Source organism: Anarhichas minor, unplaced genomic scaffold, assembly GCF_050575085.1.
Source record: "Anarhichas minor isolate MPS153535 unplaced genomic scaffold, ASM5057508v1 ptg000016l, whole genome shotgun sequence".
Classification (NCBI taxonomy): domain Eukaryota; kingdom Metazoa; phylum Chordata; class Actinopteri; order Perciformes; family Anarhichadidae; genus Anarhichas; species Anarhichas minor.
The window spans coordinates 3,371,985-3,395,256 of record NW_027466462.1 but is presented as its reverse complement, the minus strand read 5'-3'; the positions used below and the strand labels follow the sequence as shown (position 1 = coordinate 3,395,256).

At 41.6% G+C, this 23,272-nt stretch overlaps 1 protein-coding gene across 1 annotated transcript; it reads left to right on the top strand.

Annotated features, from left to right (window-relative positions):
- Nucleotides 1-9,830: 9,830 nt before the first annotated feature.
- Nucleotides 9,831-12,738, top strand: LOC142950625 (fucolectin-1-like). Its single transcript, XM_076092187.1, has 5 exons — nt 9,831-9,867; nt 10,407-10,698; nt 10,797-10,942; nt 11,404-11,698; nt 12,106-12,738. Exons 1-5 carry the CDS (start codon nt 9,831-9,833, stop codon nt 12,281-12,283), a joined length of 948 nt encoding a protein of 315 aa, XP_075948302.1. The 3' UTR covers nt 12,284-12,738.
- Nucleotides 12,739-23,272: the final 10,534 nt, after the last annotated feature.

Here is a 23,272-nt window from a genome sequence, read left to right as displayed (position 1 = left end):
GGAAATGAGACGGAATATTTTTTGGTTTTCGGGAAGTTAGGTGTCGTAACATTTCCCATCATGACAAGAATTCCTAGAATAATTTAGTGTGAAGCGGAAAGAATCAGGGAGTGGTTTACCAACAGCTGACTATTTGCCCCATTTGAAGAGCCTTTAGGTCATCAAAAGTCTTAAAAACACACTTTAAGAAGGCATATCTAGATTTGTCTTGATTTACCGATTCAATTTAATGGATTTTTTTCTTTCATTTCTTTTGTGGCGTTTTACCAAATTCACCCCGTTGTTTCCATTATTGTGGTTTTCACTTTGCCGTTTTGTGTGTAACATAGGGGTGGGTATAAGTATGCAATGTTGAAATATTTAAAATATCCTTTTCGGAGCTCTATCTTAATTGGTGAAATCCTATATATGTAGTTTTAGTAATATATCAAGGGCTTTATTCAGAAAATTGTACATTTCTTTTAAGTCATGAACAGCAGAGTTAAGCAGCGTGCACTAAGGTAAAGCAACTTCCTACTTCTCAGACAGCTAAGGTTGCACAAGGAACAGGCATTTAGGAGTGGGGACAAGGACATGTATAAAGAGGCCAAATACAGGTTTAGTGAGGCGGTGAGAGACGCTAAACGACAGCACTCTGAGAAACTGCAACACCAGCTCTCAGCAGGTTACTCTGCTTCTGTCTGGCGAGGCCTCAGACAGATCACCGACAAGCCTAAGCTCCCCCACTCCATGAACAACCTACACCTGGCAAACGAGCTGAACGAGTTCTGCTGTCGCTTTGAAAGACAATGGGACAGTCCTGACCCCATCCATGCCTCTGTACCACCCATCCCAGTAACCCAGGACCTCAAGTGGGAGCTGAAAATCAGCTCCATCCCCAAGAGGACTGAGCAGAGGATGTACTTCCTTTGGCAGCTGAAGAAGTTCAACCTGCCAAAGACAATGATGGTGAACTTCTACACAGCCATCGTTGAGTCCATCCTCTGCTCCTCCATCACGGTCTGGTACGCTGCAGCCACTGCCAAGGACGAGCGCAAACTGCAGCATATCATTCGCTCTGCTGAGAGGGTGATTGGGTGCAATCTCCTGTCCCTCTAAGACTTGTTCGATTCAAGGACCCTGAAGCGAGCAAGAAGGATTGCAGCCGACCCCTCTCACCCTGGACATAGACTGTTCGTGCCCCTTCCATCTGGCAGGAGGCTGCGGTCCATCAGGACCAAGAACTCACGCCACATGAACAGTGTTTTCCCTTCTACAGTTGGGCTCATCAACAAAGCCCAGGACCCACTGTCATCCCCAGGACTATTTCCTACTGTTACACACCCCTGCACATCCCTTCTATGTTTCTTTATTTAAATACACTCGACACTTTTACATTATTCTTGTTTAAAGTACTGTTATCTGTTTCTTTGTGCACTATATTTTATTGTAAAGTTTAATATGTTTCTATTCTTTGCACTGTGTTGATTGTTTAATGTTGTGCACCATCCACCATGTCAACTTTGGCAAGTAAACGGTTCTGATTCTGATTCTCATGAATATTAATAATAACAATGAATAGGCCTTGTGAACATTGGAATGAATGGCGTCAACCAAATGGTCTTTGAGTATCATGCTTTGATAAAATGAACGATTGACATAAATATGTCGCTCCAAAACGCTCGCCGTGCATAAGTAACAACCTCTCTTGTCCTCGACAACACGGATGCGGTGAAGTAATTTATTTACACAACACTTCAAAAGTCAACAAGCGCTGTTTGACATGGGCTCAAGAATTTAGGCACGCATGCTGTTCTTCTGCAGTGACGAACTCCTTCTTATCAGTACACTGGAAACAGAAATACAGACTTGTTTTGTGTCGATATATGAATTCCACACCAACGTGTCTGTCCGGTTCTGTGAACACCACTGGCTAGATTAGACAGACTAATAGATCTTGACATGTGGCCAAGACATTGGAAGACACCATCAATCTGCCATATTTTATTCATCACAATCTCTGAACACAATGTGGCAGTGATACAGACCAACAAGCGGAGCTGGATTTGCGACTTCACTTAACTTTCAACCTGCCATGAGCAAACAAGACACTAGCATCACATTGCTGCGGGGTTAGGAACAGGGTTGGGCTGTCCGAAGACCTTTGACCATAAAGAACCTTTCAGCTTTTTTCGCAATCAATGCAGTTCAAGTTACAGGAATAAGCATTTAAAATGTGAATATTTTATTTTAAATATATAAAGGATGTGGTCACGCCCTTTTTTTCTTGTACAGCATGGTTAACCAAACGTACACAAATCCAGTCAGGCGAGCTCGACCCTCCCTCCAGCGTTCGCGGCTGCGCCACACGTTTGAGAATTTCAGACATGGATGCAACAGACATTGGCTGAGAACTCTCTGCTTTGGCAGGGACATCAATGCCAAGTATCATCATGCACTCGCATTAATACCAACACGGGAAATATTAACTCGCACACCCACTCTCTCTTGCATAATATATAAAGGACTGTGGCTAATTCCATCCGTCACACATTGCAGCAGTGTTGCTTGAAGAAAGGCGTAGGCAAATATTTGGTATATGATATTTGTGCAGGCTGTAGCCTTGTGTACGCACGTAAGCGCACTGTAAACATACCACGGGTGTCAGCAAAGTGCTCCGATGTACGGAGTCCCCCTCAGAAGATTGAGAGGGAAGTAAGATAATTCCCATCATCCCTTCCATTAGTTGAAAATTAAAGTGACAGCAGAGAGTGTGACACCGTGTCCTGACAGTAAGCGCTAGGTGTTTTCATTTAATCAAACCACTTCCCTATCAGCACAATGAAATGATAAAACTCGTTTTATATATTTACTAGAAATGACGAACAAAATAGCCAATAGAAAGTTGTTGTTCTTTGTGGTGAAATGAGGAGGTATCGTGTAAACATTAATCCTCATTTCAACTTCACCAATCAACTGTTCCCCGTCAGTTTGGACACGGTGTCATGGCCATAATTGACCAATTTTGACAGCCCTGGTCTATCCACGAAACTACAGAAGAGTGACTTACAGTGAGAGACGGTTATCACCAGGCACACCTGCTGGTCCACATACCTTTACCTCACCTCTACATATGATGTCTTTAAAAGTTCAATTGACAATTTAAAATAGCAACCCCCCCATGTCACTGTTTGAAATAATTCATAGAAACGCTCTTACATCACAAAACAACTTTCAAGTCTGGGGGGGGGACACAAAACCAGTTTTAAAGGCTCCGGGGAAAACCTAAGATTAACATATAGATACCAAAAATGTCGACCTTTATTATTCTTGCACTGTACGGCAGAAGCTATTAATACATTCTGAAGACGTCATTGTGGGGTTTACAACACTTTCATGTCACATGGTTGTAGATGTTGTGATGTGACACACGGAAGTTTTGAGTGCAACTTACGGGAAAATCACAAGACTAGTTTCATAGTAGAAATACTTTTCTACCATGCCAAGCCAACAGGTCGAGGACATTACCGAGGATTTATCAATGAAGTATTGTATTCACTATTAATTAGTTTATAGGAGCTCTATTTTCAACAGTACTGGATTGTTTTAGGTCCTATACCTAAACATATTGGTTCATTAACTCTGCCGGTACGATACATACCCAACAGCTACTCGAGCTACTTATGGTTATCATTTCATTACACATCCCATTTGCAGGGAGAATAAACAATCTTTCTGCTCCCTAACACATTGTAAACGTCTACTCCCATAAGTTATATTACAGTAGTTCAGAGTTGCCTGTGCACGCCTGATCAAAAGACAGGGAGAATAAACAATCTTTCTGCTCCCTAACACATTGTAAACGTCTACTCCCATTAGTTATATTACAGTAGTTCAGAGTTGCCTGTGCACGCCTGATCAAAAGACAGGGAGAATAAATGCACACAAGAAACCAGAACACAAAGGCCATATTGAAGTTAACACAAGAGGTTGCGCTTTTTCGGACAAACCAGTTCTGGAGCATTGTGTCACCAGTCTCATGACTGGTTTCACACGTGTCACTATATGCATGCACCCACACACACACACACACTCGCACACAATCTTGTGCTGTCTGAAACTGGTGGAGAAATCTAACTAAAAGGTTGTTAATTGCTTTAGTATTAGTCAGCTATGTAATAACTAGAAGGCACATCTAATACTGAACAGTTGCACTTGCTGAGACACTCAGTGACTTCATTTCTAATCATTTGAATTGACTAGATTTGAATCAGAGTTACGCAGACTCATAGCGTAGCATCAGCCAGCAATGACCAGGGTTCAATTTCATATTGCACATACATATTATATTATAAAAACTAAGATGTTGTTTAATAAAACATGGAGGAAGACAGTGTACATAGTGTTTGTTTCCTTGTCAAACATTTAGAAAGGACACAGAGGGTTAAGATGTGCAGTGACATGGCAGAATTCCAATCTGGCTTCCATCAAGCCTTTATTCCAAGCCCCGCCCTGTAGAAACATCATCCATGACTCTTCCCACACCTCATCGTTTAAATAGTGACACAGGGATTTACAGGTGTCACATCTTTACCTGGGATCCAGCTAACAACATCGGAGGAGCAAGCAGCCCATCTATCAGCCACACCGGAGACTAAAACTACACAAGATCTTCGTTTCACGGGACTTGTTTTGCTTCTCAACCCAATTTCACCCATCGTTGGAGCTGAAGACAATATCTACAGGTAGGCTTGAACAATGCAATACATTGATATTTATAACTTTTGAAGAAATGTAACATGAAATACTTCTAATCAGTTTTTTAAAATAAAATTTAGGTTTCTTTTGCAAAGTCAAAATTTACATCATATATATATGTATATATAAAACGTTAATTATCTATTTTCGTTATTTGAATTACCAAGAGTAACTATGAAGGGCAATCCATGCTTATAATTACTAAGAATATTATACGTAATTGATAAGTATTATGAGCATTTTAGTAATATCAAGCAAAGTATAATTATTATGATTAATCTCATATATTTATATCCTAAATTATAATTTGTTAACAAAATTGATTTAAAAAAAAACACAGTAAGCTAAATTAATGTTAGACGTGGACCTGTGTTAATGGAAATACGTTCATGTTGATTATAGTAAATATTGGTTAACATATTAATCAACATTTCTGTTATAGTAAATCTTTTTGATTTTGATTATTAAGGATGCCATCATTAAAAATGGTTCTTCTTTAGTAACATCTGTATGTTAGTTCAATATTTCTCCTTTTATTATTGACTCTGAGCCCACTTGATACAATCTCTTAACGACATAATTAGCCGTAGAATAAGTATTATATTGCTTAAGTGAATAATCTTATCCCACCCAATCCAGGCATGGACAACAGAATGGTCCTCACTGTCCTATTTGTGACGCTGTCCTGGATGTCTGCGGGAAACTGCGTCCAAGCAGCAGGAAACACAACAATTGCGGCAAACATGACAACGCCGGCGGCAATCATGACGAGTGCAACAAACATGACAACACCGGCGGCAATCATGACAAGTGCAACAAACGTGACAACACCGGCGGTAAACATGACGAGTGCAACAAAAGTGACAACGCCGACGGTAAACATGACAACAAAAGTGACAACGCCGGCGGTAAACATGACGAGTGCAACAAACATGACAACTCTGGCGGTAAACATGACGAGTCCAACAAACATGACAACTCCGGCGGTAAACATGACTAGTGCAACAAACATGACAACGCCGGCGGTAAACATGACGAGTGCAACAAACATGACAACGCCGGCGGTAAACATGACGAGTGCAACAAACGTGACAATGCCGGCGGTAAACATGACTAGTGCAACAAACATGACAACGCCGGCGGTAAACATGACCGGTGCAACAAACGTGACAACAGCAGCAGGAAACAACACAACGGCAGCACCAACCACAGGTCCCCCACTGACGACTAACATCACAGTGGATACTCTTGATGTGAGTGATGCCAAAAAAATAGAGCATAGTGGAATAGAATAGAACTGAATTTATGTTCATTGATGGTGTTCAACATCATCAAAGTGCACATTTCGGACCTAATCAGAAGTTTCTCATGTCCCTTGCAGAGACCTGTTTCTAGGACAGGGTGTGGGAGCCAGAGGCTTTGTGGGACTCAGCCCACAGACTGCGACCCCTCTACCAACAACTCATGTTTCTTTGCTAGTTTCAAGCAGAGGGGCAATTCAAGAAATTTTGAGATTGAGGTCTCAGGAGAGTCAGATGGCTACGTCGCTTGCACCCTGTCACGTGACAGCACACTGGTATGTCAAGTTCTGTCACTCACTCACAGATGAAAGTAGCATGACGGCTAACCCAAAGCTAATCGTAGAGTTTGTTTGAACTCATCTGTGTGAACAGGTTATTAATCATTTCTGGTTTTCAACAACAGGGAGGAAATGACACAACCTATGTCTGTGCAAATAACAACGGTACAGTTCAATTCTTTGGCGCTCTCCTCAACAACAACCAGCTGACTAAGACAACGGTGAGAGAGTGTACAGAGGTTCCATTCAGCAACGTTATGTTTTTTATATTAATACACCCCAAACTCATTTGTCTCCTTGGTCATCTTTCACATTTGTCTTTGCACTGCAGCTGAACGTGAACTCTGTGAGGGGCAAAGTCAATGGAAGAAAAATCCAGTGTACATTTGCTGCCACTGCACCACCACCCTCAGTCACTAGAGCAGGAGAAAGTTTCGTAATCGGAATCAGTACTGGACCCTTCAGTAAGTCAACATAGTGGAGACACACCTACACACACATCATATGCACTTTAAACAGCCAACTAAGACCCACTTTCACAGAGACTATCACAGATCATATATTAATACGTTCTCATGTGGTAGTAAATGGTTTTGTATTTTGCTTGCTTTTTCAGCTAATGGTACCCTGGGAACCCCCACCTCTAGATTTCTGAGTCCTCTTGTAGACGTGTCAAATTCTAACGGCACCGCCACCAACACCCTCAACGCCAACGCCAACACCACCACCACCGCGTCCCCCAATACCACTAGCCACGGCATTACACTCCGGCAATCTCTGACGCAAGGTAAGTCAAGGTTGTTTTCCTCAAAAGTTGTCCTAAAAGTGTGTTCGAAGAATGCAGAATAAAACATGTTTTTTCTGTCCTCCCCTGTAGCTGTGCTGATGACTGTGGGTGTGCTCTCTCTGGCCACGCTTTGAGGAAACTGAAACCCCCAAGACAAGAAAACCATAACACTCCTATTTACATATGTGTGCTACTGGATATGAACATCTCAAAAAGAGGTTTACCATATGCAATGCACCCAACATTAATAGGCTAAATGCTTGATTGTGTATCTTTGTGTATCTTGGGTATCTTATTGTGTAACTTACTGAAAGTAGCAGTGATGGAGGGCGATCACTCTTCTACAGCCTTTGAGACTCCTTTCACATCCATGGAGGTGCTGAAACAAAACAAGTGAATCATTTTAAAGGGTTTTTAATTTAATATTTAATCCATTTTGTTAGTTTTTTAACCATAGGACTGCTGCATTTCTGTCCTACCAGTTACTCAATTGCAGGCAAATATGTTGACTTTCTTCCTTAGGTCAAAATCAATCGTTGTGTGGTTAGAATGGGATACAAATGTGACGCACAATTACAACAAAATCAAATGTGTTTAACCATAGATGTCATGCTATATATTTTTTTAAATGGTTTGGGGTGTGGTTACCTTTTACGCTCACAGTCATGAACCTTGATATTGTCCTGTTTATTATTATCTGGCATTATTAAGGACTATAGTTATGTTTTGCTGTGTGTGCCACTACGCATTAACATTCATGGTTTGTATCTCTGTTGACACACAAGACAAAGAAACAAAGTATTTTCTCCTCTTTAAGAATGATTCTAGAAAATGGCAGAAATGTGTGTTTACATTATGTTACCATTACAATGATATTCTCTTTTGTGTGAATGTACATATTGATGACTCAACAAAACTTTCCCAATGAAGCCTTCATTGGCTGATATTTTAATTTGTGTCCGAGTGCAAGTAGCCTACACATGCAAATGAGCAGTTGCTTTTAAAGATTGCTATATATATATGATACCAAATATTGGTGAAACACACTTTGCACATTTCATTATGTAACAGCTGACTTTTGACTACATATTTTTGGAATAAATATTTTATGTAAACTGATTATCTTAGTGGCTTTAATACACCCGAGACTGTATCCCCCCCAACAAGCGGAGACGAAGATCTAAATCGGAACCTTTACTATCAAAAAAACAAAACTTTGCTGATTTAAATTCCCATGAAATTTGTTTTCAGCATTAGCACAGGTCATTTTAATAATCTTATGTAATGTATTTAGAATAATTAGTCAGATATTCAAGTATCATACAAGATGCAGTCGTATAACGAAAGCATCAATGGTGGTAGTAACACAAATATATGTATTGTTACAGTGTAAGAGACATATTGAGAGATTAAATGAGTAAGTATGTCAAGATATGGGAGGCTGATTTCAATCAACTTGCTCCTACATTTCAGGTCAGTAGAAACACAGAGTATCACAGCTAACTACCTTTTTAAGATATTGTTGTGGTCAAATATTCTGGGGATTTGTTTTTTAAATGTGGAAAAATCTTATATCTTATATATAAATGATATAGCGGTTAGCTGGTATCACTGATATAGCGGTAGCCATAGCATAGCCTAGCAAACACTTAACTGGTCGTACAATGAAACCAGCTAGCTTAGTTAAGCTACTTTGAAGCTAACTCAGCTGCACAAGCAGATAGCTAGTTATATTATTATATATTTATACTGTACATAGTAGTTAAATGCTCAATTTGTATGCTTCGTTTCTCTGTTCTACTTTGTTGTCTTTAATGTCCTTGTTTTTATATTGTTCTTGTTTATTTGTATATTCCATGTATGTTGAGAGCAATGTGTAAACCGGAGTCAAATTCCATGTATGCGAACATATACATGGCTAATAAAGCTGATTCTGAAATGTATGCAAGGGATGTAAGAATGTCTTTGTACTGTACAGCAAGGCAATAGGCCTACTTGTGAAAAAGTGTGTAAGTTAGCATCTCATCTATGTATTTTTATTAGTTATTTCGGGATGATCACTTTTAAACATGTGACAATTCAAAATTGTCAAAAAGTGTCATTCAAATTACCCTTGGATAAAAAGATACTGTGACATAAAACAAACCAGTGTATATTTTAAACACTTAAAAAAAGATTATATATTTGTTTACACGGCTCTATACAAGAGTTGATAATTGTTGTATTAACTTAACAGTTTTTTGAACACTGACATTTTCAGCCAAATCTTAAACTAATATTGTCAAGCTGATAAATGCTATACTTTCATGGGAGATTTGTTACACCCTTGGCATCATTACACTTTTGAAGCATATTTTTACGGCACCTTAAATATGCTAAATTCCAAATTCAGAGCGTAGAGGACTGCCTATATGCAGCAACTTTTTTCATTTTGAGGGAATAATGTAACTTTTGGGAGGCATTTGTCCAACATGAATCATCAATGCAGATGCAAGAGTGATTCGCAGAAAGCTGACGTCTATCTGGGTGTGTTGTCCTTCATGCAAACATCGCTGACTGCAAATTTACATGTTCTCATGTACCAGAACAAATCATCCTGTACAGTACGTGATTGGTAACACTCAGAGGAAAACTCCAAAGACAGCTAGTAGGTCTGCCTACATTCAGTCTTAATTGTTTTTTCATTAAGATTTTTATAACCTTCTTCCTCGGATTGCCTCCAAAGCCATGAATGTGAGGAGTCAGCACATCTGGATCCTCATTGGTAAGTCACAATATGTTGAGCTATAACGTTGATTTATTTATTATTATTAATATTACCATTATTATCTTAATTGTTTTTTTAATTAAATGTTATTTTTATTTGAATTGTTTTATATCTTTTCAATCAAATCAATCTAAATACTTTTAAATATAGTTTCCAATGTCAGATGACTTAAAGCTGCAAACTATACCAGAATTTTTTAAAAACAAGGTGACAGATACACAGCCACCCCCTAATTCCCAGTACTTAAACTTGTAATTGCTATTCACCCAACATTACCATTTAAATGGGGTATTGTGTCACTCAAAAGTCCAATATTCACGTTTTCTTTGGTGCTATATTTTAGTCTCATTATCATACCCATATAATTTTATAATTGAGAGGAAATCGAGGACATCGCTAACTATGTTGTCTAATCCCTTAACAGGCATTTCCCTCATGCTGACATCTGGAGTGCTGGCAGGTAAACTTTTTTTTTCTTTTCCCATCAACACGTTCTGTGGTTTTCTTATCTTAAAATTATTTTGTTTGCCAATAAGGTACCCTTCTCCAAAATGTGGCACTGAATAAAAAAGCTGTCCAGTCTTCACAACGCGGCACCTCGGGTGCTGCTGGCGGGGCAGTTGATGGGAACAAAGATGTGAGATTTGAAAAGGGATCCTGTACCCTCACCGAAGAAGAGTCTGATCCCTGGTGGAGGGTGGACTTGCAGAACGTGTACAACATTACTGCTGTAACGATAACACAACGAGATTTGAGTGAGAGCTTGCTGATTGGTGGTGAAATCTGGATCGGAAACTCAACAGATGCCAATGACACCGAAAACGTCAGGTGACACAGCTCGATAAGTACCTGCATCCTACATCTCCCGTTGTGATACGAGCAACCTTTTTGTTCTTCTCACCTCCTCTTTTCTTCTCCGCATAAAGGTGTGCAGTCACCGCGAACATCTCAGCTAGACTCACGTTCCACTTTTCATTCAGCGCGATAGAGGGACGCTACGTCACTGTGCTTCTCCCAGGGAGCCAGAGGACTCTAAGTCTCTGCGAGGTTGAGGTGTTCCCTGTAGACTACGGTAATTATACATTAAAGCAGATTAGTGCAGTGTGCATTTTTTATGCCCATTCCTCTGTTGCTGTTATTCATGTATGTAGCCATATTTCTCTTGCTCCGGCACAGAAACATGACAATCCCCCTTTCCCCCAAGTTCTGATTGATCAAATGTCTCTCTAACCAGGAAACAAATACAGCTGATAGTGAGCACCAGACACATTTGAATCACTGAACAAATCAGAGATGTGGCCAGTAATGAAATGGTCTGGAACCAGGCTAACTGTTGAGCTCAGAGCCTCTTGAGTTATTATTACCCTCTCCTCTATTGGCAAGGGTGCTGACTTTGGTGAAATTGTTTTTCTGAAAATACCCCCTCGTACCATGAATGTCCATGCACTTGATTCATCGTTGCGATGGCGACATGACAGACCAACCACAAGGAATGGAATCAATCTAACCATCTGTCTGTTTCTTTGCTTCTAGTGCATCCTTTATCCAACGTGGCACTGAAAGGAGACGCCACGCAGTCGTCGACACTCCCGTTCGCTGCTGCCGCCAGAGCCATCGATGGGAGACGGAACTCGTTCTACAGCAGCGGGTTCTGTAGCCACACTGCAGAGGACGAGGCCAATCCCTGGTGGAGGGTGGACCTGCGACGAACACATGTTGTCATATCTGTCAAAGTCACTAATAGAGGAGACTGCTGTGCTGAGAGACTGGATGGAGCCGAGATCCGAATCGGGAACTCGCTGGAGAACAACGGAAACAACAACCCCAGGTGCTAACAAGAACTTCAGAACGTACAGCATTCAATGTACATTTCTTTTATTATCTTACTGTTATTAGAGCAGCAATATTTCAGTGTTCGCATGATGCAACATAACCTTCCTGCAGTGGCAAACTTCAACTGAGCAGTTACAAGAAAAAACATGATAGCTGTAGGCCAATGCTAAATACATGAGTTCCTCAAAAGTCATTTTCTAATCTAGCTCATGATCAACTGTCTTACTTCACAATCACCACCACTCTATTTTCATATCAACCTGGCGAAATACGAGGGCTTTAAAAACGTGAACTCATTCCCAGATTTCAAGACTTTGTGTTGTTCTCTTTTAATAATGAGGAGGCCCCACAAGACAACCAGATAACCACGATACCTATTCCTCCAACTCCCTCCACTCTCAGGTGTGCTTCCATCTCCCACATCAGAGCAGGTAAAACCAACACGTACCGCTGTGACGGAGGACGCATGGACGGCCGCTTCGTCAACGTGATCATCCCCGGAGAGAGAAAGACTCTCACCCTGTGCGAGGTGGAGGTGTATGCTGCCCCAGCAGGTACAACTATATCTGACTGGCTTTGATTTATTGAAACACAAGTCTGACATTGATGCATTTGTTTTCGTTCTTTTTTTTTTTACTTTAGTGGAACCTCTATTAAACGTGGCCTTAAAGAAACCAACAGCACAGTCGTGGAGTTATTTTTCTCCATCTGGGGTGTCTTCTAACGCCGTCAGTGGGTGTAGAAGTGGAATCAAGTTTTTGGGAGGATGCTGTAGTGAGACTGCCTTTCAGATCAATCCCTGGTGGACAGTAGACTTGTTAGCTGTGCACAAGGTTACTGCTGTCAGTATCCTCAACAGACGCGCCTGTTGTACTGAATGGCTTCGTGGCGCAGAGATCCGGATTGGCGACTCACTATCGAGCCATGGTACCGAAAACCCGAGGTGAGGCATGATATCTGCAGTTGACTATATTTGTGCAGTAAACTATTACAAAGTGTGTGTTTCTTCTGATTTAGTTGAGCAACACAATACAGCCGCTAATACCCCACCATATCTTCACATGACAAATAGTCGGTTGCTGCTATATTAAAGCTCAGAATTCTGAATTTACCGCCTTTAATGCTCGGACAGTGGTTAGTAAAGCTAAAACGGCACCCCTGGTCATCCATTATGTTTCTCTCTCCCCATCAGATGTGGTGCTATGTCATCAACAGCGGGCACGTTCACCTTCACCTTCCAGTGTGCAGGCATGGAAGGCCGCTACGTCACAGTGATCATTCCAAGACTTGCTACTTTGTCCCTGTGTGAAGTAGAGGTGTTTGCTTCTCCGGCAGGTATGGTCCTTGAGCAGTAGATGCATGGAAATCAAACAAAAAAACAGAACCAGCTATGAAATACTGTTTAATGTCTGAAGCTGTTCACGTATTAAGATTTCTTTCTTTCACTTAAAGTGTACTACATCAGACAAAATAATAATACAATATCTTGATAAGATTGATTCCAGCTCTTTGGCTACAAGGCCAGGTGCTGACTCTCTGGCTTTCAATGTTTACTTTTCATTTGGAACCAAAACTACCCCACCAACTTATGCTTCTTTTTTTTCAAACCGACTAGTCCTGAAGCATATCAAAGATGAATTGTGCCAACTGAAACCTAACAACATCTTTTCTCTCCAGTGCCAGAAGTTATCACACCCTCTGCCCCTACCGCTCCTCCTCCTCCTCCCGCTGTGAGCGTGCTGCTGAATGGCAGGTATGCGACGGTGGTGGGAAAGAGGCTTTGCTGGTCCGATGCTTTGTTCTTCTGCAGACGTCACCACTGGGACCTGCTTAGCCTTCGCAGCCAGGAAGAGCAGAGCGAGGTGGAGCAGCTGCTGAGCAGTCCTTTCCCCCTCACAGACCATGTCTGGCTGGGGTTGCGCAGGTAGTACACTGACATTGACACTTTAGTGATTTATATCTAGGTGTATATATATATATATATATATATATATATACTGTATAACTAGACTGAGAGGGCAGGTGCCCTGGGCTGTTGTTTTTCCTGCAGTCCAAATTCTTAAGGATTTGAATTTTGCAAATGTATACATATGCAAAAGACACAGGTCTTCAAGTAAAATATTGTGTGTCCTTGTATTTGCTAATTTGCATTGCTGCTATTCCAAAACAGATGTGCATGGATGCTTTGCTAACAGCTCTCACCGAAGACACCCAATTACAAATAACAGCCGTAAACCAATGCATAGCTCGTTGTCCGAGCGTACGTTTGTTAACAAATGTTGTTGGGCAGATACCTAATGCAGGACACGTGGTTCTGGATGTCTGGCGGCGCCATGAAGTTCACCAAATGGCCACGAGATATTGCCCCTCACCGTTACTCCGACCCCTGTGGAGGGATGGCCAGAGGAGAGCGCTTCCAGTGGGAGGACCAGCCTTGTGACCAGCTCCTCAACTTCATCTGCCAATCAGGTATAGTGGAGGGGGTGTTACACCTCGCATCCTGCACGTGTGCACGTATCGCACTTGGCCACGATACCCTAACCATCTTCTTCTGTCCCTTAGGTGCCGAGGTGGGAGCACAGAGGGTGTACTACGACAGCACCAACAAAGCCACAAGTCCTTAGTCAGGGTTAACAATATTGTAACCTGTTTTTTTTATAGAATAGCAATTTTGCTTCTTGCTTGTTTAATATCAAAAAGTCTCAACCGCCTTGTCAAAGCAGTGATTCCTGCATTCATCTTCATGCTCACGTGTGGGTTAGAGTCACTGTAATCTCGTGTAACCAGTTATTGCATTTCTGTAAACAATGCTCTGAATAATCATATTGCATTCCTACATATTATATCCCTCAAAAATGTTTTCAGGACAGATGAAAGATGTAGAGTACATGTAGCTGTGAAGTCCCTTGCCTGACTACTTTATTATTCTACCACTTCGTCTGGTTTTATAATGTGTGAAAGACCTTGGAGATGTGAAATGCAGAGCTGAGCTATCAATAGCAATGTTCACCACATCAAACGTAATTGGATTTGCGTTCAAAACAAAAGAGAAAGTGCATATTCATTCTGTAATATGTCTGACTGCCCTTGAGGTAGGACAGAATTAAATCATAAAATATGCAGGTGGTCTCTTTGTTGGCGGTGTAAATAAAGCTGATTGATTGAGTAAAGCAATCAAACAGAGAAAAAAAAGAATAAATATGGAAATAAACATTTTTTCAACCAGTTATGGCGTCAGGAATGTTGAACCGTGGAGCTTTATGATCTACCTGCTCAGGTTTACACTTGCTTCACTGCCCTCCTCCCCTCTAAGTGGATGGCTCAAACCTCCCAGTTACACCTATAACGGACAATGAAAATGGTGAAAGCCACAATTGAAACAGAGAAAGTATTGAAACCTCAACCAGGACACACGTCTCTAATTACAGAGTGCCTTGCATTAGGTGTGGCACAGTCCTGTGGTGTGTCAGGGAGTTTTGATGTAACCACAACAGCATTAAGGAGTGTCTAACAAACTGAGACTCCAGATGCAGGGCGGACAAACACGGAAAGGACCTGGTTCGTCTTGTTCTTCTTGCTAGTCGTCTTTGCAAGGTGTGCTCAGTCATTACCAGCACGGCAACCGCAACAAATATTTGTTGGTATTGTGTGTATTGTATTAGGCCTTAAAAACAAAAAAAATCTTTTTTGTTTTTTGGTGAACAGGAAACAATCGGGTATAAAAATATGTCTTGTAATTCCGACACATAAATGTTGACACTCCTGTTGGACTTAAAAAAAAACAAAAAACTGCTCTGTTTATGTAACTGACCCAGAAACAAACACTTATGTTATTTAAAAAAATACATGTTTGCGTCTCTCAACTGTAGTAAAATCTATATATATAAAATAAGGAAATGAACAGTGGCGGATTAGACTTCAGGTTCCTGGCACCGTGCATGCTTGCTCGCCGTCAATCTCACTGCAACACTTGAATAGAACAGTGTGACAAGTCAAAATGTCTGCTGATAGAAAGGCCGATGGTAAGTTTGTTTTTCTCCTCCTTTTTTTCCATTATTGCAATATCCCACAATAAACACAGGGGGGTGCTGCTGACCTATTGTAGTGGATGTTCAAACCCGACTCTCTTCTTGGCTCATTAAAGCAGTCCAAACACAGACCAGAGAGGTTAACTTTAGGCAATGCTATAACAACCAGTGTGTCACAGGACAAGGCCGCAAAAACAGCACTAAACGTTATAATAAATAGTGAGTAATGGACTTTATGTGACTTTATGTTTAAGACTGAATTACTGCGGGTCTACTGGGTGGCAATAACACATGGTTTGCATAGTAACAGTGTAGGTTTAAGACACAGTATGTTATGATCTGTCTGAGGGGACATAAGTCCTTTAATGACAAAATGACAGCTGTTACAGCAGCTCCAAGTGAGTGATTACGTTGTTTTAAAGGGTCCAATAACTGTGTCAGGGTTTGTTACTCAACGATTCACACGGAATGAAACTTCTCATTGAGATGCTGCTTGATGTAAATCATATGTTGACCATTCTTTTCTAAATGTGTCCCCTGCATGCCCACCAACATTGAGGGAGTGTAACAGTATATCACTGGAGCAGCCCTTTAACCCCTCCTGCGCCGTCGGATGGGTGGCAAAGGGGCAACGGCCATGACCCTAATGAAAGGAATGCACTTCATTGAGGCCGTTTACAAGCTCCCCTGCCGGAGGGAAATCCATTCCGCCAAGAAGAAGCTATTCGTAAATGCAATTTGGCGCGTGGAAACGCTTTGTGCCATTCTGGGACATTATTTTGGAGCATGCACACGAAAACACCGTCAGAGACGTCAGAGAGGCAGCTATTATTTGAGTATTTTCAGTGATTGCACCAACAGCTTTTCATCAGAAATAAAATTACGACTTAATTATCTCCCAATGAGAATAAAGAACGTGCGACTCCAGAAATAAAACATTTTTTTGCAACTACGCCTGGGTGGGGTAACGGCTTTTTTCATTGTCTATTCATTTAAGTTACTCTGGGGGGGGATAAATGGAAAGTTTGAGTGCAGAGGGGGACTGTAGTGCTCTTGTTAGGTGAGAGGAGGGGAGGAGAGGGGAGGGAAGGAGGGGAGTGCGTGGGACTGCCGGCCAGACGGAGAGGGGAGAGGGAAAAAAAACAAAAAAAACATGCTTGGACATTCCCAGGCTGGGAAACATAGCGGAGAGCGAGAGAGGAGGACTGTTTGCACGCGCTGAAGTCCTACTTGAAGAAGGGTGAAAAGGGAGGTAATGGAGGCTGTTTGATAAGAGACTTTTCTTTTTTTTGTTGTTTTTGTTGTTGCGGAGAATGCGAAGAGGAAGCAAATGCAGGGAAGGAGCTGAGGACTATGTAGGAATTCCTGACTGAAGTCATGGTAAGTCCCCCTCTTTCTTTAAATATGGAGAACTCAAGTTTTTCTAGAAAATGCTTAAAGTAAATCTTTTCTTGTAAACATTTCTAAAACCCCCAAAAAACTAATTTAGGGACTTAACGTGCTTGTGTGCTTAACTGTATTCCCATTAAATCTGTTGTCATTGTTGTCTTCTGTTTTTGATCCATGGCAACATGACTTTTGAAAGTTTTGTCAACCCTAAATTTACTTTAAACTGCTTTTTTAACATGTGCATACAGACTTCCACATGTGCTTTAAAAACACTTGTTTTAAATATATATTTTTACTTTAATCATTCTCATAAAGGCGTATGCGTTTGATTTGGGAAGAAGCTCAAGTCAGCACTTATAACACCCGGTTTACAAAGTTGTCAAATCCCAAATGGCAGCAAATTGTAATGACATGATTTAAGCAGTGTGACGTTGGTGGATTGAATCAAGGGCTCTCTGTTGGGTCCCCTGGGATTTTGTTTACCATCCCCGCCCGCTCATGGTCTGATCAGTGACACACAGAGGCAGAGAGAGACAGGGGAGGTGAGTCAGGCAGACACATGCGCACAAATGAGAACATTTAAACTGAATTAAGAAAGAAAGAGAGAGATGAACAAAGAGAGATTTGGGATCGTATTCCCCTGCTTCTGTGTGCTGGTGCAGGGTGGAGCATGCTTGGCAGGGAGAACACGACAAAAAAAAGGGGAGAGCTGGAGTTGGGGAGAGAGTGGAATAAAAGAGGAGGGTAGGGTTACTTTTTTTTTATTTTAGGAGACTTGGACGGCAGCAACGGTGGTTTCGGTGATGCCACATTTTCCACATTGGACCCTGGAGAAGAAGGGAAGAGAAGAAGAAAAAAAGGAGAAAGGGGGGAACAAGGGATGGCATGGACTTCAGGGAAGGAAGAACATGTGCAGTACGGTTTCACCTTCCTCTTGAACCAGTTGGGAAAGTTAGGGGTGGAAAACAGTCACAGTCACAGATGTATGCACAAGAGTATATATATATATATATATATATATATATATATAGGTCACATGCAGCGAAGTAGAGAAATGGAACACAGCAGGTTCAAAAGAGTGAATAACACCTAAACAGACATGTGTCCATGAAGTTTAAAACGCTTAACACATGAGGAATGTGTGCATGCATACTCGCTAAGGCATAAACATGGCAGCTCTCACATGCACCTATAGGTGTTAAAATGCATCATATACGAGCGGGCACACAGCGACACACGCTCTGCAAACCTTTGCCAAGAATATATGTGGCAGAGGGTATTTCCATTCCCTGGTCTGGTGAGCTCCGATTTTGAAACTCTAATGGGACGTACCGGTCCTCATGTCGGGCCATGGGGAGGAAGTCTGATGAGAGTTATTGCAAACGATTCTCTGTTTGTTTTGAACCTGTTTGGGAGTACCAAGCGTGTAGAACAATCCAGAAAGGGTGAGCGATGTAAATCACAGGAATCTTTTCTTTAACTGAGTTTCCTGCGATTGTCAGGACTCCGACGTAAACCGCGGGCACGCAGGCCGAGGATGGACGCTTTCCGTGTTTCATTGGCATCTTTATTGGGCATCCAAGCAGTTTGTTTGTTTTTAATATGCCTTACTTTTGCCCTGTGATCCGGGATATAGTGTGGCAATAACGATTCCGCAGATTTCACCTGATCTGGAAGAAGCCGTGAGAACCAGTTCTCAACCAAATAATACAGAAATGTTAGCTTGGAGGAACAAATCTCACAAGTGCCTTTACAATGAAAAAATACCTCTTCAGTTAAAAAAAAATGCCTCTCCTATAATAAGGAAATGTGGATGTAAAGGGTATCAATGAAAATAAACCATAAACGAAATAAAGCCTGCGGGTGTTAGGCATGAATAGCACTTAGGTCTGCCCCGATGCAGGTGTTCTTGAATATTCCCTCCAGCTAGGATTCAAAATGCATAAAATCCCCTCAATCAGAAAAGTTAAGACAGCAAAGAAGTCCCAAAATGGACGTACGCAGAGCAGATTTTAGCGTCTTTCATGCTGCGTTAACAACACGAACAGACTGCAGGACATTTTAGATGCAAGCCGATGACATTGAGCGCCAAACTGACGGCCGACACGTGTAGCTGCATGACAGGCGTGAACACTGCTAATCAAAGTTTATACTTCCATCATTGCTTCATGACGCAGCGAAGCAACAACCGATCAGCAGCACCGGACTGCAGAGACACAAAGTTAGCAACTAGCTGTTGAAAGAAAAGTGTGACCGGCAGGTAGCGAGAAACACGACTCCAAATGAATGCTAATGTCGCTACGTGTCAGCTGGATGTGTAAATATGCAACTCTTTGCTATCATGTTCGTTTTATTAAATCTTTAAGTTTGGTTTTAGCGGGCCAACGTCTCTAAACAAACCAACTAACCAAACAAACTAAAACATTAGTCGAAAGTATTTTTCGAACAGTAAAATCATCGGCCAAATTTGTTTGATGTAACCATGCATGTGATGGGACAGTCATGCTAGCAGGCTAACATTCTGCTCAGCCTAGCAAAGCCTAAGAGCCAGCTTGACTCAGGAAATGTCACATAGGAAGACCAATAACGCTAATAAATGTGACAAAATACCAGGCTCATTTGTAACAGACCACAAATAGACCACGAATGGAGGCCAAGTGTGAAATCTCATCTGCTGTGAAACTTGCCTTTGCTCTATTCAGCAACAGACTGTAGCACTTAAGTAGTCTAAAACAATCTGTAAAGAAGCTGTTTGACCCTCTGTAGGTCAGGTTAGATTATGCAGGAAGATTTAGGACAGGAAATCACTCTACGGCCTCTCCCTCTCGCTTCCTCTTCATCCTCCTCTCCCTTTGTCTGTCCGCCTCTTTCTTTTTCCTGTCTCCCCTCTTCTTTTCTGTTCCCTCTTTCACTGTCGGCACCTTTCTCGTTTGTGCTCCTAATCATGCCATCTTCTCCCGGGCCCCTTTCTGCTCCAACTCCCTTCCTCTCTTGCTCTTACTGTATGGCTCTACATCTGGTTTCTATCACGCTTGCTGCTGCTCTTGTTTCCCATCGATCGCTCCCACCGGTCAGCCTCCTCCTCTTTTCTTTTCTCTTTTCCCTTTTTCTTGTCTGAACCCTCGGCCTCTGTTGAGCCGTCTGGGTCTCCTTTCTCAAGTCACTCACACTTCAATGAGCTGAACTGACATGAAGGGGCAGTTCTCGGGCTCTATCCAAAACCAGTAAGTCCACCATGTCTTCTTATGCAACCATTTTGTCCATCCTCTTTCTTTTTCTGGCATTCCCCCCCTGTGCCAGCCAGGCATCTGTATGGAAGATTGCTTCTGCCTCTTCCGTTTCAGTCTGCGTACACGAGAGAAAGACAGGAAGTCTGACGCAGGAATACTCTGATTCTGTACCGTGTGTCCAAATTTGACACAAACCGGAGGATACAAGTACATTCACACCGTGCCGATTGTCCTCACCGACACTCCACGTGCCGTATGACACACAAACACACACACTTGTTATCCGGTGAGTAAGATGTCATCCGCCGGATTGTGAGTTTTGGAGACGGGACATATGATTGCAGTTGCAAGATAGAGCAGTTTATAGGTAATCCGTCAATTAGTAGGCTAAAACAACCAGAAACATCTTTGTCATGAGGGCTGTGTATATGGGCAACAATCTGGCGATACGGCACGTATCATGATACTCACTTTCCCAGGGCCGAATGTTCAACTCTATGATATGTTCCCTGAGACGAGTGCCCACAATAGCCCATGTCACATTAATTAAAAAGAGCTTAGGAACATCTTTTTTTTTTTTCTTGGTTCCCATCACGTGCTATATAGAGCTGGGGAACCAGCGCGTTCTCATTCCCAGGTTGTCAAAAACGTACTTATTTTAACCCTAAACAAGTAGTTTTGTTGCCTGAACCTAAGTGACAACGACCAAGCGTTAAAATGTTTAGAATTGGGTATGAGAACAGGTTGGGGGACCATGAGACCCTTTGTGATGTAAATCTGACGAACTAAGGACCCGGAGAACATAGGAATACCATAAGCAAGGCGATATATATTGCAATTTTTGAAATCACGTTTTAGGAAAACTGTCATAGTATAAAGAACCCACCAGCATATGCAAAATATCAGAGTATTCTTTTAAGCAATTAGAACAGTGAGATCTGCATTTGCATTAATCACAGTCCAGCCCACATCATGGCAATACCTTTTGTGCATTATGAGTCACTATCTACCACAAATCTTCATCTGCATGTGAACTATTAATTCAAAATTGACGCAGTGTTTTTAAAAATGGATACAGTATCACAAAACCTTACACCCCTATTTACCATCTTCTTCTTTCACTGCATGTTGTCTGATGGACACCGATAGCTCAGTGGTAATCACGCAGTCTAAATATGGAACTTTGGTCATGTGATAAGTTCCTGGAATCTCCCTGAATTTCAGTACTTCTATAAATATCATACAGGCAATATCCTGTGAAAAAAACATGCATCTCCAAAACAACAACTTGTTATGAGCTGAGAAAAAAAAAAAATCAGCTTCGTGACAATGCATTTATACTGTAATGGGTTTTTAGATGGTTAGTTTATCTTCAGAAATTTGAGGATTTTCTCAACCCGTAAAGCACTTAATGCTTCAAATTTTCTGAAACATTAAAAATCACAGAATTTGGAGATACATGGTTTTCATTCCATAGTCTCCCCTGTCTGCTAATATTAAAAATGCATCGTGGACTATGTATTTGGTAAAATCCTAAAATGTCTGTGCCATGTTGCACATGACTCTGAATCAGAAAAATGAAATCAGAATACTGATGCACTTCTCTGGTGAAATCTATTCCGAGCCGGCCTAGAAATTGACCTGCCGTGTTTCTGGTCAAACTCAGATCTGTTCCTCACCATCTTAGCTTGGTTTCATTTGGTGATAATGTGCGTACAGCTTGTTCTCCAAAGGGACACTGGCTGACTGCGCTGGAAAATCTGCTGCATAAAAACAAAGCCTCTATATCCGGATACATTGCATTACAGTACATTATACTGCATGCTCAAAGATTTGTCCAAAGTGACTTTTAAAAAGTAAGACACCTGAGTGCATGAGCATTAAGCATCCGATTGAAGAGTCATTTAATTAGTCCCTTAAAGGAGAGGCACCAGTTTGTTTGTTTTTTAACGTGAGAGGCTCCTTCTGTCTTGGAGCAGGAAATCCAATTAACAAATTTCATCAGGGCTGCCTTGTTTGATGTTTATGCGCAGGCCTGTGATGGGAAAGAAGAGTGACTAAATGCATTAGATGCACTGGAACCCAAAGCTACAGGTTAGACGGGAGTGACGCAGACATGAACAAACTTGACCTTTCTAACCAGACAGAACACAGATGTTTTTAACACAATTCTTTGTGGAATAATAAGGAATTTTCACATTTGAACAAGGATTATGTGGTTTTGTTGGAAAAGCAGCATTGCTCTCTTCCTTCCTCTGTTTGACATCATCCCTTTGTGTGTTTGAGTGATTGCGCTCGCAGACTGCATTTTAGCAGTGGAATATCCTGCTGTACTGGCATGTCAACACAGATTCAATGCTGAGGAAATAAAACAGGGGGGGGGGGACAATTGCACATCACATCCAAATCAAATATTGTCGCCGGCGAGCTAGCTCGTCGCTAAGTAAACCACATTGAGTTTAGCTATCTGCCGGTCTCGATATGAGCGCGACTTTTAAATGATAGGAGGCGGATGAATATTAACATGGTTTGAGGTTATCCCTCCAAACACTAACGTAACCAATGAGCGGTGCATGGAGTCGTGTTCTCCGGCACGAGCCACATATTTGATCCCGAGTGGCTCTACTGAGCCAACTGGGCTCACATTGCCGCGTTCGTTCCCACTCAAGGCATTGCGTATCGGCGTTTACAGTCGGGTCTGACGGAACACGAAGAGCTTTAGCCTTTGAGAAAACACACCAAAAGACATAAGAGAGCGTCCACTGTTTTTTTTTTTTGCTTTAATATAGTGTTGTGTTGAATTAACTCAAGTCTTGTGCGACGCTTTAGTCTTGAAGAGGAAGTTCCTGCTGGCTTGCTTTGCAACCCCCTGAACCCCCTGCTGTGCTTTTACTACACTCAATATGTTCTGTCAGTGAGCCA

What these genes read in the sequence shown, in the direction of transcription:
- LOC142950625 (XM_076092187.1), top strand. Translation starts at nt 9,831, where the DNA reads ATGAATGTGAGGAGTCAGCACATCTGGATCCTCATTG. An exon ending in GGTGTTCCCTGTAGACTACG is followed by an intron (nt 10,943 to 11,403) that starts GTAATTATACAT and finishes CTTTGCTTCTAG; the next exon opens with TGCATCCTTTATCCAACGTG. An exon ending in AACGGAAACAACAACCCCAG is followed by an intron (nt 11,699 to 12,105) that starts GTGCTAACAAGA and finishes CTCCACTCTCAG; the next exon opens with GTGTGCTTCCATCTCCCACA.